The 18,094-nt window shown below is 47.9% G+C and overlaps 2 protein-coding genes across 8 annotated transcripts in view; one reads left to right on the plus strand and one right to left on the minus strand.

The window, feature by feature from the left end:
* Positions 1-3,221, minus strand: part of BCO1 (beta-carotene oxygenase 1) — a 176,180-nt gene extending 172,959 nt beyond the window's left edge. For both annotated transcript variants that reach the window (XM_047836207.1, XM_047836208.1), the window contains exon 1: positions 3,044-3,221. The gene's annotated coding sequence lies outside the window, so the exon portion shown is untranslated. The remainder of the gene's footprint in view (positions 1-3,043) is intronic.
* A 115-nt stretch (positions 3,222-3,336) lies between these two features.
* On the plus strand, positions 3,337-15,772 carry CE2H16orf46 (chromosome E2 C16orf46 homolog). 6 transcript variants are annotated; one of them, XM_047836219.1, is made up of 6 exons: positions 3,337-3,472; positions 7,248-7,331; positions 8,942-9,011; positions 10,565-10,812; positions 13,536-13,604; positions 14,025-15,772. In XM_047836219.1, the coding sequence occupies exons 4-6, from the start codon at positions 10,603-10,605 to the stop codon at positions 14,505-14,507; spliced, it is 762 nt and encodes a 253-aa protein (XP_047692175.1). In that variant the 5' UTR covers positions 3,337-3,472; positions 7,248-7,331; positions 8,942-9,011; positions 10,565-10,602; the 3' UTR covers positions 14,508-15,772. The 6 variants fall into 6 exon arrangements, with proteins under 6 accessions (XP_047692175.1, XP_047692170.1, XP_047692174.1 ...); XM_047836214.1 differs by having other exon boundaries at positions 13,536-15,772; XM_047836218.1 differs by lacking the exon at positions 8,942-9,011 and having other exon boundaries at positions 13,536-15,772.
* Positions 15,773-18,094: the final 2,322 nt, after the last annotated feature.

Raw genomic sequence — 18,094 nt, forward strand, 5'->3', positions numbered from 1 at the left:
CTGCCTTCCTCAGAGGGCCCTCACTTTACACCCAGATTAAATTTTCTTCCCTGCAAATGGCTTTACTACTCACCACCTACCCCCATCAGTGTTTTCCCTTTCTCTGTTGTTTTTTTCCCTTTTAAATGGACTATTTTTCAGAGCAGATTTAGGTTCGCAGCAAAATTAAATAGAAAATACAGTTTTCAAAGATGTCCTGCCTCCATCTTTCTGTTTTTGAAACCTTCCTTTGCTGACCCCGGGATCTTACTCTACTAGAGTTTGTGATATCTTGGTTCAGTCTATATTGGCTTTTTGTAAGCATGACTAGCTAAACACACTTTTTCCTTAATGTCTCTACTGAGTCACCTTATCAGGTTTTTACCTGCTAAACTTCAACAGTGATTACTGCTAGCCTATTTCAAATGGGGATGCAGGCACTGTTGTGAAGGAAATCAGTTACCAGATCTTCCAACTTCCACGTGTTTATGAGAATGTGCTTACAGTGAAGTTTAATTAAGAGTGGGGCACCTGGGCGGCTCAGTCATTGGGCATCTGACTCCGAATCAGGTCGTGATCTCACGGTTCATGAGTTTGAGCCCTGCATCAGGTTCTGTGCTGACAGCTCAGAGCCTGGAGCCTGCTTCAGATGCTGTGTCCCTCTCTAGCTCTGCCCCTCCCTCGCTCATGCTCTTTTCTCCCTCTCTCTCTCTCTCTCTCTCTCTCTCTCAAGGAAGGATAAATAAAACGTTAAAAATTAAAAAAAAAAAAAGTCATTTAGTAAAATACTTAGTTTAAATGTTTGGTATACTTCCCAGAAACAGAAAGTAGCTTTAATGATGGGGTAACAAATCCTTCTGCTAGTCAGGTGATTTCAAATTTTGTTCAAAAGAAGTGAAGACCTAACCAAACTGTCAGCTGATCATTACATTTTTTTTGTTGGTGAATAATTATGTGATTTCTGTGTGTAAAGGAGTTAAAAAAAAACTTTGGGGGAAACTGCTATAACAAAACCTCTTTCATATGCATCTTCAACGTTTATTTATTTTTGGGACAGAGAGAGACAGAGCATGAATGGGGGAGGGGCAGAGAGAGAGGGAGACACAGAATCGGAAACAGGCTCCAGGCTCCGAGCTATCAGCCCAGAGCCCGACGCGGGGCTCGAACTCACAGACCGCAAGATCGTGACCTGGCTGAAGTCGGACACTTAACTGACTGCGCCACCCAGGCGCCCCTCATATGCATCTTCAAATGAACAAGGTATCTCAGGTTACATATACTTAAAAAGGGGGGGGGGGATGTGGCCACTTGGGTGGCTCAGTCGGTTGAGCGTCCAACTTCAGCTCTCATGGTCTCATGGTTTATGGATTCGAGCCCCAGGTCGGACTCAGTGCTGACAGCTCAGAGCCTGGAGCTTCCTTTGGATTCTGTGTCTCCGTCTCTCTCTGCCTCTCCTCCCGTGCAGTTCTGCCTCTCTCTCTCAAAAATAAACATTAAAAAATTAAATAAAATTGGGGTTGAATCTCATTCTAGCAGTATGTGATATTTATGCACAGATACATGAATTGGGACTAGGGGAGGAACAGCCCCACCCATTTCATTCTGATACACTTCTGATACTGATAAATTTAGTATTTATCAACACGTAATACACTCCTACTGTCTGTCAGATGAGTAGGAATGGAGATAATTCTCAATCCGGAAAAACAAGGAACTGTTTCAGCCTTATGGTCTTATGAAAAAATTTAAGTTTGATTTTCAAATTATTCTTTTATTGAACAGGAAAATGACAAGACTACTCAATAAATCTTTGACCATAAATGTCAGAATAAAGTTCTGTGTAGTAAGAATAAAAATACAAATATGAATAAATAGAAAAGGAAGAATTTACATCTTTTAATTCGTTTATATTTTTAAGTATTGGTGGGTATCAAACTCATTAAATTTACATTTCTTTCAATGCTTTTCAAAAAGTGGTGTAACTTTTTAATGTTTATTTTTGACAGCGAGCATGAGCGGGGGAGGGGGAGAGAGAAAGTGACAGGATCCAAGCAAACGCCACACCCCACACCGTCAAGTGCAGAGCCTGATTCGGGGCTCAAACTCACCAGTACCATTACCTGAGCCACCCAGGTGCCTCTGAAGTTACGCAGTTTTGTACAATTGTTTTAGGCATACCATTTACTTCCAGGTTGTGATATACAACAAGATCCAAATATGCACATTGTAGGTAAAGAAATGATATCCAAAAAAGTCATCTAGAAAAGTATTTGTTGTAACATCCTAGAGCAATGTTACACAAGTCTTTCCATAGGCTCCCTAGACTTTCTAATACGGTATGTTCGGTGCAAAAGCAGTAATACAAAGCCATCTCTCCAAATGCCTCTTAATCACAGTGCTGTGAAAGACATTCTAATGCATTTATACAAGACACATTCACACTTGAAAAAACTAGAAAGCAGACGGGCTTTGGAATCAGACTTGAGCTGAGTCCAGGCACAGGTTCCCAGCCTTGGCTGCGCCTTGAGGTGCCCAAAAGTAACAGGACCAAAGGGAGAGGAGGAGGGGGTGGCTAGCCTTCCACTGTTCCAGCTCCTCATCTGACTTCGGGATGTGAGCACGGCCATTTCCCTTCGTTCGTTTACAAGATGCCCATGCCCGCCTCACAGCGCTGTACCGCGACAAGTTCAACGGGTGCTACCCTCGTGCCGCCGGTGGATTCAAACTAGCACCTACCCGTTGAGCAACTGGGGGCCAGAAAGTTAAGGATGAGGAGATTCCACTAGAAACTTGGCCCGCATCACCCTCCCGCAGTCGTTCTCCTGGAGAAGGGGCGGTCTGGGGACAGCTAGCAAAGCCGGGAACCTAAAGAGTGGAGGCCACGGCTGCTGCTGAGCATCCGACAACGCGCAGGACAGCCCCCGCCTCCCCCCAGCACCATCCCGCCCAGGCCAGCAGTGCGCGCCTGTGAGTGGAGGCCGGTCCTCGTTACTAACTCCAGCGTCCGGCGGGCATGAAGCCGCTGCGTCTACTTCCCTGACTCGCGCTCGGGCTCACACCTTACCTCAAACGCCGCCTCGGGCGGCCACCTCGGGCCAGAGATCCTCTCTCCCGTGGAAGGTGCGCAGGCGCGCAGAGCCTGCCGGGAGCACGTGCCCAGGGCCGTCAGCCAGCAGCGCCTCCCGCGCTCAGCTTTGTTACGCCAGCGGGCTTGGCGTCACTTCCGCCACAGACCCCGCGGGCCCCGCCCACCGCCCCGCTCCGCCCCCAGCGCGTCCGTAACCCGGGGCAACTGTCGCCCTCGCCCGCGGCGGGGGTACTTGGTTGTCCCGGAGTCTTACATCCTGTGGGCCCCACAGAAGGGTGTGAGCGGCCGCGGCCGCTTCCCCGCCTCCCGGCCAAGGCCCCGGACCACTGCACGGGCGGCGGAGCGAGAGGCCCTGCCCAGTTCGAAAGGAAGCTGCGCACCGAGGCCGGGAGGCAAAAGGGGGAGGTAGTGTGGGCCGGGGGAGGGGCTGGAATAAGAGTGGGAGGGGCCCAGGGGGGTGGTGAGTATGTGGGTGGGGCGGTGGGAGGAGCCGCAGAGAGGGCGGAGCTCTGTGGGGGAGGGGCAAAGGGAGGAAGGGGAGGGGCTCGTGGGCAAGGGGGGACGTTTTGCTGGAGAGGACAACCCTTGAAAGAAGAGTAGGCATCTTTTGTGACACGGTAGGAGCTGCTGGATGCTGGAGGAAGAGAAGGAGCTACCTAAGGAACAAAGAAGGATCTTGGAAGAAGGGAAGGAGACTGGGGGAAGGGAAGGGGCTATTCTAGTAAAGAGAAGAGTCCGCTGTGAAACGCCTAGGCTTTAGGAGCAACAGGTGGATTGCGTGTATTTGATGACTTGTGCTTTCGTGTAGACTTGTAAACTGGGTGATACCCAGAAGACAGGCGTTGCTTTACTCTTTTATCCCCGGAGTTAGGCATCTAATAGGCACTGAGTGAGTGAATGGGTGGAAAGGGCGGAAAGCTGGGAGACTGGGACTGCAGTAAAAAAAGGTCTGATTTGGAGGGATGATTCCCCTAGGAATCATTCTATGCATCATCAAAGCTGCTGTGCTCTGTGGACACATAATAAGTATAAGGCACAGATAATTAACATGGAGAGATAAGATTTATACTCTTGAAAACGTGAACAAATTGTGCAAGCGGTGCATGTGCTTCGCTTTGAGGCAAAGATTCAACTCCCCGCCAAGTTGTGTTCTAAAACTGTAAATTAGATTGAAGTCTTCAAATCATTTTCCTTTAGAAACTTTATTACCAGTGATCAGCATGCCCAAGCCAATCTTCAAGACTTATTGAACCACTTCATATGCCTGAAGCTTAGCTCTGTTTTAAGAAACTTCACTTCTACCATGCCTCACAGTGTTTCTATTCATTGATTTCTTCTTTCGATACATTGTTAAGGATCCACAGAACATCCATTCAGAATTCCAGCCGAGGCTGCCAGGAAACCATCTTTCTCTCCTGGCTGAAATTCTGACATAGATTGAAAATTCCTTTAAACCTGAAACTTCCAGGAAGATGGAGGTGGGGAGTAGGGCATGGTGTAGAGCCAAGGTGGTGGCAAGGAGTTTTGAGAGATTATAGCTTGCTTTTGACTTAACCCCCCCCCCCTCCCCGGGGCTTTTCACCTCCTCTCCTGGCCCATCAACATTCCCCTCACTGTTAATTGCCTGGGAATGTGTCAGCCAGGTGTAGGAATCTAGAGTAAGGATTTGGAGTCTCTTTATATAAGCCATGGCAAATAGGTGGCGCACATGCTACCTCTCTTTATTCCTTGGCTGACATCGTTAATCAACCACAGACCTCTTTCCTGCAGTGTCCAAGTCTTAACATCCTTCTCAACACAACCTTCCAGTTGTATTGGAACTGTATGGAACTGACAATCATCCCTAACATAGACAATACATTTTTTAAAAATTAATGTTTATTTTTGAGAGAGACAGAGGGTGAGCAGGGGAGAGGAAGAGAGAGAGGGAGACACAGAATCCAAAGCAGGTTCCAGGCTGAGCTGTTGGCACAGAGCCTGACTTGGGACTCACACTCATGGACTGCCAGATCATGACCTGAGCCGAAATCAGGCACTTAACCAACCGAGCCACCCAGGCACCCCTAAATATTTTAAAAATAAATAGACATCAATGTAAATGTAAATTCCTATAATGCCTGGTAAAATTCCTTTTTTTAAGAAATGGGTGCACCTGGGTGGCTCAGTCGGTGAAGTGTCCAAGTCTTGATTTTGGCTCAGGTCATGATCTCACGGACATGAGATCGAACTCTGCATTGGGCTCCAGGCTCAGCATGGAGCCTGTTTGGGATTCTCTCTCTCCCACTCCCTCTGCCTCTCATCTGCCACCCCTCATCACGCTCAGGCACGCGCTCTCCCTCTCTCTATAAATAAATAACCTAAAAGAAAAAAGATTGCCTAAATTGATAGATCAAGAATGCTGTAGATGAGATTTATACATGTAGGCCAGATAATTGTATAGCGAGGTGAATTTACAGCTGGTTGGTACTTAATAAACGTCCAAGTACAAGGCATATCCACATGGCATTGTCCTTTACCTTCTCCTCACCAACATTTTATCAGTGACTTAAATGAAGAGGACGTATGCCCCTCAAATTAATAGAGTGTTAAAGTGCAAAGGAATGGCCAAACTGTGGGGTGTCACAGTCAGATTCACTGTTATCTAAGCAGGTTGGATTGGTGGTCCAACATGGAGAAAATTTTAGAAGGATCAGATCCATTTAGAGGTCTATATCTAGCAAAAAAAAAAAAAAAAAAAGAAAGAAAAGAAAAAGAAAACAATTCAAAAAGAAAATTAACGGCATGTATGTGGAGTGAAGAAGACAGGGATTATTAACAATTCATGTGGGGGAAAAAAATGTAGAAGTTATAGTTGACCCCAAGCTCAGTGTTAATCAAGGTTGTGATATAGCTTAAAAAAAAATGCAGCAATCTTTGTTCAATTAGTAGGTGTAGATTTTAGAGCAAAGAGAGTCAGATTTCAAACTAGACATTTCTCGCCAGACCACATTTGAAATATTTTTCAAATACTCATTTGAAAGGTACTATATTTCCTCATTTCCAGGTACTATATTTTAAAGACATTGACAGGCAATTGGGCGTTCTTAAGATGAGGGAATTTGAGATTCTCATCTGAAGAAATAATAGCTGTCTTCAGTTATTTTCAGGATTATCAGATGTTGCTTTTGGGAGCAACACCAGGAACTGAGAGGCATAATTTTCAGGCTTGCAGATGTCTTGTTTTGAGAACATTCTAATCTTTAGAGCTACCAGTGGAATGAAAAAAGATGCTTTTAAAGTAATGAGCTCTCAGTTATAGGAATGTAAAGCTCCATGGAAGTGAGGAAAGTGGAATAGCATGACCTATTGATTTACCTCACATCTGTAAACTAGCCATAATTTTACTCTCAGAAAATATGACTATTACATCCATGCAAATCTTTACATTTCAACGTCAAAGTAAGAGTGCATACAATTTGTTGTTTTTTTTTTTAATTTTTTTTTCAACGTTTATTTATTTTTGGGACAGAGAGAGACAGAGCATGAACGGGGGAGGGGCAGGGAGAGAGAGGGAGACACAGAATCGGAAACAGGCTCCAGGCTCCGAGCCATCAGCCCAGAGCCTGACGCGGGGCTCGAACTCACGCGAGATCACTCGAGATCTCGCGAGATCGTGAACTCCCGGACCGCGAGATCGTGACCTGGCTGAAGTCGGACGCTTAACCGACTGCGCCACCCAGGCGCCCCTTAGAGTGCATACAATTTGTAAGAAATCACATATCCACTCTTTTAGCTGATCTTTAATTGCTTCCTGTACGTTTCTTTTCTTTTTTAAAAAAATTTTTTTGATGTGTATTTCATTTTGAGAGAGAGAGAAGAGAGACAGAGTGTAGCAGGGGAGGGGCAGAGAGAGAGGGAGACGCAGAATCCGAAGCAGGCTCCAGGCTCCGAGCTGTCATCACAGAGCCCAATGCAGGGCTCGAACTCACAAACCATGAGATCATGATGTGAGCCGAAGTTGGACGCTTAACCAACTGAGCCACCCAGGCACCCCGCCTCTTGTACATTTCTATTTGTTATCTCTTACATGAGCCGGAAGACAAGAATGGGCAATACAACTTGAAGGCACGATTATTGGAGAAAAATTTAACACTAAGACTGTTCTCTCCACTAACTGACTTTTTTTTTTTTTTCTAATTAGAAAAGACCACCGACATTCTGTTTTAGTAGTGGGGCATCCTGACCCAGCTTGAACATCCGTGTCTCAGAGGAGCATCGCAATCTGGTATGCAGTAATCTGACCATTTGACTAAGGATACTGTGGTTACTGACTTCAGAGATGATTCTTCACTTTTGGTCACAAGGAGCCAATATTGTTCCCATGATCCTCTATGAAAGGAGTCACGTACTCACAAAATGCAGTATTTATAACAAACATGTAAAGTGCTTACAACAATGCCTGGCACGTAAAAAGAGCTCTGTAACCGCTTATTTTTATTATTTAATATTACCGTCACCTGGGTTTCTTTTGGCACTTTGGAATATGATGTGACTGGCACTTCTGGTACCTTCACTGGGTCCGACTTCCACTGACTGCAGAACAGGGCCTTCCCCGAGACTGCCTCTTTGGCCCCCGCTGTTCCTTTGTCTCGATATAGACATACGTAGAGATAATCTTGTCCTCCTCTCAGATTTCACAGTTGCTCATGACCTCCAACAAATAGTCGGAGGAGCTGGAGATGGTTAACCTGAGAGAGAGAAGAGTACTTGCAGCCTTTTCACAGGGCTGTTGGAAAGCTGAGGCATCGGGCAGCCTTCGGATCGATGACTCTTCAGCCTTTTGTAGCCACAGACGGCTTTGTGACACTGATGCGGGCCCCTTCCTGGAAGAGTGCTTGAGCATTTTCAGAGGTGTCCTAGACCTCGTGAAGCCCACCCATGGCTGGGAAGGCTTTCCCTCACAGAGCCGTGCTCTGGAGCACAAAATGAGGACGCCAAGTGGAGGATATTGAGGGGGCAGGGCAACCAGTGCTGGTTCCCTATAAGGAAGATCTTCCTCAGAGCCCTGCTGCGTTGTACGGTCGCCCAGGGTGGTTTTTACGATAGCGATGGCCAGACTTGGCCCAGACCAATTAGAATCAGGATCTCTGTGGGCATGATGTGGGCCTGATGATTCCAAGGTGCTGCCAACTTTGAGAACCAGTAAATTAGAGCTCTTTGCCATTGAACAGACTTTCTAAGTAGTGAGCACCTTGCCAGCAGAGATACTTCAAGCCAGAACTTTTTTTTCTTATTGATTTGAACATTCTAACGATACTTAATGTCTCCTGAACAATATCTCTCTTCTCTATTAACCTCACGCGTACAGTTATCGTTTAAATACGTGGCTTTGCTTTGGAATCTGCTTTTTTCCTTCCGAACTGCATACTTGTTAAGTCCTTTGGGTTGTGCGGCATAAATGTATTTGTAATTCAGAAGAGAACAGGACCGGGTCCGGAGCTTCTTTGGCCTAAGCCGTGCCTGAAGTGGCATTTTACAAGATGAAAGGCCCTTAATCATGTTTCTGTTTCTGTTTCTTTTTTTTTTTTTTTTTAATCTTTTCTAAATTTTTTTTTTCAATGTTTATTTATTTTGGGGACAGAGAGAGACAGAGCATGAACGGGGGAGGGGCAGAGAGAGAGGGAGACACAGAATCGGAAACAGGCTCCAGGCTCCGAGCCATCAGCCCAGAGCCTGACGCGGGGCTCGAACTGACGGACCGCAAGATCGTGACCTGGCTGAGGTCGGACGCTTAACCGACTGCGCCACCCAGGCGCCCCCATGCTTCTGTTTCTAAAGAGAATAGCACTCCTGGTTTTCAGTCACTTCTTTTTCCCTTTTTTTCTCCCCTTTCAGATTTCACTCATTTCCTCTGATGTCTCACTGGAAAAGATTCGGATGTCCAAAGATATCTGACCTTCCATAGGTAAACGGAATTTTATTAGCATCAAAATGCCCCTTTAAGCCTATATGAAAAAGCCAAAATGGTAATTAAACAGATATCGTTATGCGAAGTTACCTCAACAGAAAATGTTACAAGTGGGCTTCTGGCGGGGATCGCGTCAGGGTGAGAGAAAGCAACGTGTGTCATCCCAGTGGCCTCTGTGTCATTATAAGCAAGGAAAGCTCAAGAAGGCGCTGGCTGTCCCTCAGCATTCAGCTGGACCATTGGAGGTCCCCAGGCTCTGAGATTCATCTCTGCCGCTTGCGGGGTCCCCAGGAGGAGCATCTGTCTGTAGGAAGATAGTATAAGCACACCCGTCTTCTAGATGAGCAAACAGACCCAGAAAGGTAATTGGCCCAAGGTCGTGCAGCTAGCAATAAGATTGGAACCCTGGCTGTTTGGCAACCAGATCTGTGCTCCTGATCAGGACGATGACTTTCCTATCTCTTTGACTGGATTATCAATGCCAAGTTCCGTTTTTCAACCTGAGAAAACATCGGTTAAGGATAGACACCATCACCCTCAGCATCACTGCCACCGCTGCCGTTACCACCACGCGGGGTACTAGTGTGCACAGGGGCTGCCATGCCATGGCATCACCACAGACTGAGCAGCTTGAATGACAGAAATGCACTGCCTCACAGTCCCAGAAGTCCAAAATCAAGGTATCGACGGAGTTGGTTCCTTCCGAGGGCCGTGAGGGAAGGATCTGCTCCGGGACCCCCTCCGTGGCTTTCAGTCTTCAACCTGGGCCTCCTCACATGGCCTCCCTCTCTGCGTGTCTGTGTCCAGATCACCCTTTTCGTGAGAACACCAATCATCCAGGGTAGATTAGGGTAGATTAGTGAGCAGACTGACTTAGTCTAGACCACATGCTGCCTAGCCTCTGCCTGGTGTCCAGAGTTGCCAGAAAGGGAAAGAAGAGGCTGGGCTGCACGCGTGCTCAACACATTTCCCATGGTGTTAGCACAGTAGCATCTGGACTGTTTTGAAGTGGAGGATAGGGGTGCTTGACCCTATATTCCTTGCTGTGTTCTATGCCATGATCCGGGATAGAGACTGAGCTGACATCTCCCTGTCTGCTTTTCCTCGATCCCAACTTTGGTCTTTAATTAAACCCATCAGCCTTTCAAATTGGCCATATCTTTTATAATATCGATAGCTGGCAATGGATGCTTTTGTAATATTTCTTCTCGGTCTCTTCGTGAACGTGTCTTGACGTTATTTCGCCCGAGTTGTCGAGTTGATCTTTAAGAAACCAGTATTGGGGCGCCTGGGTGGCGCAGTCGGTTAAGCGTCCGACTTCAGCCAGGTCACGATCTCGCGGTCCAGGAGTTCGAGCCCCGCGTCAGGCTCTGGGCTGATGGCTCAGAGCCTGGAGCCTGTTTCCGATTCTGCGTCTCCCTCTCTCTCTGTCCCTCCCCCGTTCATGCTCTGTCTCTCTCTGTCCCAAAAATAAATAAACGTTGAAAAAAAAATTTTTTAAAAAGAAACCAGTATTAAAAACTAAGTTCAGCCCTCATTTCACGCTGCAGGAAGAAGATGTTAAAAACCTTCAGCAACTATCACGGTGATGGATCTCTGTCAGGAAAATGCGGCTGAGTTAGAAAATGGTGAAAACGATGAGACTCAAAGCCCAGAAAAAACGGAATTAACCTATACGTGCTCAGATGAAAGAAGCGAGAAGAATCACGTTTGCTGTCTTCTCCACATCAGCGACATTACGCTTGAACAAGACGAAAAAGCCCGTGACTTCGTCATCGGAACTGGATGGGAAGAAGCCGTGAGTATCTTCTTCACTGAGGTGTCTCACACGCCTGTGTTTTGGTGCAGGCCTTTCGCTTTTTTCAAAAATAGTTATTACCCAAAAAATCGATAAATGATCAAGACAGGAAGTTTAGGAATAGAGGTACAATATAAATAATGATAAGAGCGGCACCTTTTATTGGGTGTTTGTGGCCAGTTAGTACTGGCCAGCACAGGACTCAGTGCTTTACACACATCAGTTCATTCAGCCTCTCAACAGCCCTGTGAGGCAGGTATTATTGAGGCCTTACTTTTGGGACAAGGACAGTGAGGCACCCAAAATGTGAAAGAGTGTGCCGGTGGCCAAGGCAGGGCTCGAATCCAGCTCTTCTGGGCTCCAGACCCCAAGCCCTTAACTGCTGGGCTAAGCTCCCCAAGAGACAAGAGATTTCTGTCCTAGTGGTTCCACTCAGAACTCCGTGGGTTTATTCTTAAACTATTCTTAGAATCAATACTAGAATCCTAAATTTAGAACTGTAAGGATGTCACATTGGAAAACATTAGGATGTCCAAAGATATCTGACCTTCCACAGGTAAACGGAACTTTATTAGCATCAAGTTCAGTGATTCCTAGGTGATGCTTGGCAATGTCCCACAACTAGGGATGAGGGGAAGGGGGTGCTACTGGCATCTACTGGGCTGAGGCCAGGCATGCTGCATATCCTGTAGTGCCCAGGACAGCCCCTGCCACAGGGAATGGCCCAGCTCTGTGTTCATTCAGGAGTGCCATCACAGAATACCACACACTGGGGAGCTCACGCAACAGACATTTCTTTGTCACAGTTATGGATGGTGGGCATCCAGGATCCGGGTGCCAGCATGGCTGGGTTCTGGGCAGGGTGCCTCTTCCCGGTTTTGTGCTCACATGGCCCTCCTTGGTGGTGCAAGCAGAGAGGGACCCTTTATCGCCTCTTCGTCTTATAAGGGCACTAATCCCATGATGAGGGCCCCACCGTCTTGACTTCATCAACCCTAGTTACTTCCCAAAGGCCCCACCTCCAAATTCCATCACTTTGGGGACTCGGGCTTCAACACAGGAATTTGGGGAAACACAATCATGCAATCCATAACACGCCCTAAACGTCAGAAGTGCTGAGGTTGAGAGACCCTGATCTAATTATGACTATGGAAATGGAGGCCAAGACACGGCAGAGCAACTCCCCCAGCCCACTTGGCGGTTGATGGAGCCGTGTCTGCAGGACCCTTGTCTTGTGCTCTCTCTGCGGCACCACCCACCCCTGCCTTGCTCCCGCCAGATCAGTCAGTGTTACAGACAGTTCTACCTGAGGATCTGACTTTCCAAGTTTAGAAGGTTCTGTTCACCACTGGAAAGTAACGACTTTGCAATGTGTACATATCCAAAGGCTGTTCAGAATTCAAGAATCTTCTTGAAAGAAATGCCGCACGTGCCCCGTGCTCAGAGTATGTTTGCCGCTCACGGTCTGTCGAGGATGATTGAGCCACACCATCTCCTTCCACTTAACCACCTGCTGCCCTTCACTCTCTCCGGCCACCCAGCCCTGCCCGGCTCCTTGGGCGGCCTTATCTCAGCAGGTGTGACAGAGACCTGTCCTGCACTGGCTTGTGGCCCCTTGGTACTTCCTGTGCTGGTGCCGGGGGCCTGGCTGCCAGCACATGAATGAGGATGGAGAGCACTCTGCTGGCGGTGATTTATGCGCAGTTCCTGTGTGTAGAACCAAGGGATCTCACAGCATGGGGTGCCTCGGGACTGTTCACTTCTGGCCCAAACCGGCCCAACACAAGGGGCCTTTCCTGTCACTATGTTGGTCTCTCCCTATTGGAGCCCTGGGGGCACCCACACCACTTGGGAGCTCTGTGGGGACTCCGGAGGGAGGCACAGTCACCTTGCAATTGCAGCTTGGCTCTTGATCCTGGCAGGAATCTGGACCTTTGTGCCAACATTTAGCCTACTTGTGACAGCCTACCTGTGAGGATCAAAAGAACCAGGTGTCATTGACCCCCATCTCTGGACTTGGATCCCCTGTCAGGCCTCCTGAACACCCTGGAGATACAAATGCTTTGTACCAGCCTCAACCCTAGGCTCACATGGGGTGCTTTTTTAAAACCCCCTGCCCAAGTCCATCTTTTGAGTATGGGCTTAGTGTGTTGGGGTGAAGCTCAGGGATCTGGAGTTTATGCAGCAGCTCTGGTGACTTAGGGTCAAGGAGGTGGAGGACATTTGCTGACTCATCAGGCACACCTGTTTAGTAGATGAGACAGAACATCTGTAAACATCCGTAGAAAGATTAAAGTTCCAGATTACTCTGGGATTGTGACCTGAGCCAAAACCAAGAATTGGATGCTTAACTGACTGAGCCACCCGGGTGCCCCATAAATACAAACAGTTCTGATTTTAAGCGCTCTGGCTTTATTTTAATGTGCATCTGAAAAAGTATACAGCCAGCACATCAAGATGCCCATGTATGGTATTTTTGCCTAGTATTTTAGTATTCAACCCTATTGCTAGGGTTTCAGATTAACAAATACTCCTACAAATGCTATTACCAATACTATCACTTAGTATGAGGCTAAAATAGAGTGAAAATTTTTAAAAAATGCTGAGTCAGTTTTAAGAAAAATATCAGGTCAAATAGGATGGCCCAAATAGGGATGTGTCCAGAGCTGGGGCAGCTAGATTTGAGCAGCTCGGCCGGGAGTAACATGCTGCTGTATTTGCAGGTACAAGGCTGGGGAAGGACATCTCCAACGGCCTGCATCTGGTCCAGGAAGAAGCTTAAAAAGGCGAGGGTGAGAGAAAGTGCCAGCAGCTGCTTACTCTGTGTCAGTCTCTCCCAAGGGAGTTCTGAGGCCGGGCCTCAGCCGGAGGTGGGGAAGTTGGGGTCCGTGGGTCTGGAGAAGGCTCAAGGCAGCCCCTCCCAGACTCAGGGGACCCGCCGAGGCCCCACCACTGCCTCCAGGGAGATTAGCAAGATCTGCTTTCCCACTTGCAGTCAGGGAGAGAAAAAAAGTCTGCAAATAAAGGAGTTTATTTGGTGCAAGGAAGACTGGGCCACCCCTGAGGCTATTAGGGGCAAGGGCCCGGGCCAAGATCCCTCCATCTCAGACTCCTTGACTTCCAGGGCCCTTTTAGTCCTACCTCCCCTGAAGGCTTCACCCCCATACGGCTTGGATGTTCTGGGTAAGAAGAGTAAGAACTTTTTCTTGCAGCCAGAAGAGAAGGTGCTGAGTGTGGAAAAGGATGAGTGTGTGGCTTGTGCGTGTGGACTGAAAAGGGTTGACGGGAAAGGTGAAAAGAGACCTGTTGAGCTGGCCAAGCACCCTAAGGTCACTGACACATCGCCTTTCCCTCCCCGGGCGGCCCCCGCACCCCTGCTGGCGGATCACGAGAGGGGCTGCCTGCACTGGTCCTTCCTGCCTGAGAAACACCTGGTGTGCCCTCCCAATCCCGGCAACGTGCGCTGTCTGGCCACCGTGCGGCTTTTGCAGCAACAGGGGGCGCAAAACTACAAAGCCAAATTCAAAGCCAGGGAGCCAAGACCGGCCGTGAACACCCAAAAGCTCGTTCTCACGGAGGCCAAGCAGGAAAACAGGCCCAAAACGTTGGAGACCAAAGTGTTCCCGAAAACTCTCTTGCCCTCCCTCACAGTGAGCAGAGTTGTTATTCCTGCCTCCACTCACAGACTCCTCTGAGTTGCCACAATAGAATTCCCTGGGAATGACCACTGTTTGAAGTTCATTCATCCTCTCCCTGTCTCTCTCTCCCGCCCCGTCCCATCCTTCTTTTCTGCCGTACTCTTTCCTCCCACCCTCCCTTCCCCTGTCCTTTTTTTGGTAGTAGAACCAAAAAGCGAGGAAATTGAAACTCACTGTATGGGTTCTGATTTATTCTCAAAGCTCCCATATGTATGTGTCACCTGCTTCTGCTGCCTAGCCACTTCCAACATGCAAACGGGTAATGCCATTCTTGCCTCTGCCTGCCTCGTCTCTCTACTCCCCGCTGGAAGCCACGCGGATGGCGGGGACTCTGAAGGGCCGTCCCTCAGTGATGCCCATGTCAGCCCTGAGCCAACTGGCAGGGGCTCTCTCCTCCCCACCCCAATGCCTTAAGCTTAGCGTAAGGGCTTGTTTAGACCAAATTATTTCCTGATCTCTTGGACCAGGCAGATACCGATTTGTTGCTTCATTTTCTCTTGCAACAAAGATCTGGAACATTGCTTTAATAGATAACTCCAGCCTATGTCCAAATGAATATCCTCGTGTCCAAGGTGTCCTAACCTTATATCCATGGATCTACCATATCCACGACATGCTGCGTGTGCCAGGGTTTCATATACTTATAGCCTCATGCTAGTCTCCACGTCTGGAAAAGTTCTAGCCACGTGAGGTCTATAAAGTCCATCTTGGGAAGCGGGTTAAGAATAATTTTTGTTTAAATGTTGCTGTGATTATTATTGCCACCCTTCAAGCTTCCCCCAGCCTTACCTTCGTCTAGTATTTGGGAACTGTACAACTCCAGACAGACACGGAATAGGGATGTTCCTTTCTCCCTTCCCCTGTCCTCCTTCCCTCATTTTACCCCAATGCATATTTTCCAAAGTTGTATATAAATTAAACATTTGTAAATGAGTTATATTTTAAGTGCCAAGTGACCACGCTATGTAGAGAAATGCTCTGAAAAACCATTTTGTAATGTGAGTAACCACTTAGCTGCTCTGTAATTACGTAGTTTGCATTTGCTTAAGATAGGTTGTACTTGGAACTCTGGACTTCCTGTCCCCCCACATGATGGGTAGACAGAACATATGACTGTGTTTGTAAACATCTGCTTTGGTCTTCGTAATGTCTCTAGTTTAGGTGTTTTTTTTTTCTTTTTCTGTTTCGTGGTTTTTGCAGAACACTGGAAATGCAGAAATGGTTGTAGTACAGCGGTCATTAAAAGGTGTATTTTGCCTACAGAGATTGGACGCTTCTTTATACTTTAGAGGCAGTTTTTAGGTCCTGCCCACCCCTTCCCTGAGTGAAGAAACCATCTGGATTCTGCCCCCAGGAAGCCACTCTGGTTTCCCACTGTGTCTGGACCGTGGCGGTGTTGGACCCGATGCTGAGTGAGGGCCCTCCGGCTCTGGCCCCCGCCCACCTAAGTCAGTGGCTCTGCAACCCCCCTCTTTTAAAGAGCAGGATGAGGACTAAGCTCAGTACACGTAAAACAGGCGAGAGCGTCTCGGGAGGGAAGCCTCTACCAGCGCAGGTGAGGGACAGAGCCTCGCCCAGTCAGCCCAGAGGTGTTTACATTTTGAGATCTCGAGGCAGTCTGAAAACACTGATCTAAGTTAAAACAGAATATTTTTTTCCTGAGAAAAATTCTTTTGCTGAGATAAGGGTTATAAATTCTATAGATTTGGGGGTAAACATAATAATTTAAAATTAAGAGGAGGGCAGGTCTCAACAAAGGAAGGGCCCAAATTCAACGATTTGTAGTATCCTTCCTTTTAAGCAAATAATTAGTTTGGCCAACAAAATATTGACTAGGAGACTCCTCTGTGAATAGATAGGCACGTTTCAAATTTGGCATCTCTTTAGGTAATTTTTCAATTAACCTGATTAAACTCCTCTGGGACCTTATTTGCATTAGCCTGGGCTCAGCTTGTTTTCTGTGGAGAAAAATCACTCCAGGTTTTGCCTGTTCCCATTCAGATTAAATCAGGACATCCAGACTGGTCTTTGATGTCCAAGTCTAATGCTTGTTTATTTTTGAGAGAGACAGAGCGTGAGCGGGGGAGGGGCAGAGAGAGGGAGATACAGAATCCAAAGCAGGCTCCAGCCTCCCAGCTGTCAGCACAGAGCCCGACGGGGGGCTCGAATCCACAAACTGCGAGATCATGACCTGAGCCCAAGTCGGATGCTCAACTGACTGAGCCACCCAGGCGCCCCCATGTCCAAGTCTAGATAAAGGCTAAATGTTTAATAGAATGCAGTCCCGATTAGGGTCCTAGGTCACCAACAAAACTTTCAGGGGGAAATCCCACCATTTAAGGGAGTTAAGCATGTTAACATGGGCTCAGTTGGGTTTTGGATCCTCTAGTCTTCTCTAAACCAAGCACAGAGCCGGGCTGTGTTTCATTTCTTGTTGTATTGGTTTGGGATGTGTCATTAACAAGACTTTCCAAACTCCTATTTTTCTCGAAACCTTATAAATCACCAGATGGAACTGCGGCAGCACCTGACCCAGGGCTCCTGCAGGGCCCGAGGTCACCTTCTGGATGAGGCCAGGCTGAGCCCTGGGGGTGCTGCTGAGGGTCTGGGTGAGGCAAGGGAGGGGCTTGGCGGGGTGGGAGACCTGGGCAGACAGATGTCCTGACAGAGAGATGAGGGGGTGGCACTTTTGAAGGGCGAAGGGAAGACTTCAAATCAGAAGGTCTGGCTACGTTTGGGCAAGCATGCGGGACTTTGGCTCCTCAGGGAGACTTACCCTCATTTTTAGCTTTATTCTATTTATCCTTTGTATTATTGTGAAATTTACCCGTACTTCAAGCACCATGTTATGAAACTATTTGAACCCAGAATCACATTGGTTTTCACTCTCCCTCCCTCCAAGTTCAAGAGCTTCAGGACCCAGAGAGACCACAGAAGCCCAGCCTCTCTCTCCGTGGGTACCCCCAGCTGGCCAAGAAGGCCAAGCTGCATAACTGGAGGGCTCACATCTGGGGCTCTTTGGGGTCCAGTTCTTGTGCCATCTTGGTGCTGCATTTGGGGGGTACTGAGAAACAAGGTGGGGAATAAACTGAGGGGCTCCTATGGCTGTGACCAAGGGCATATCAGGACTATCCCTGGTACCACAGGGAACACTCTCCCACCGTCTGCCAGGCTCATGGGACCCTGGGGCCAGGAGACCCTCAGTGCCAAGCTCTTGCCATCCAGACTACTCGGCCCGGAGTTCTATTAGCCACACAGCGCCAGAATCCCCTTGAATTTACAAGGCACTGTTCTAAGAGTTCTAAGCCCCTTCTGGCTATCTGCCTCTTTATCCTGAGCAAATGCACGGGTGTCAAGGATCATTTTCTCCCACAAGCCAAGGAGAAACCAATCAACAGAGTGTGTTCAGTCAGGTCAATTCCCAGGTGTGGAATAGCTGGAGCCCTGGGTGGAAAATACCACATGAGGCAGGAAGAAGGGCTGGAGAATGCCATTCCTTCCTGTAAGCTGGAAACAATTTCAGACACAGGACGTGGTGAAGATGAAGAGGTAATGTATGTAAAACGCCAACAGAGATACGTGAT

This window comes from Prionailurus viverrinus, chromosome E2, assembly GCF_022837055.1.
Source record: "Prionailurus viverrinus isolate Anna chromosome E2, UM_Priviv_1.0, whole genome shotgun sequence".
Lineage (NCBI taxonomy): Eukaryota > Metazoa > Chordata > Mammalia > Carnivora > Felidae > Prionailurus > Prionailurus viverrinus.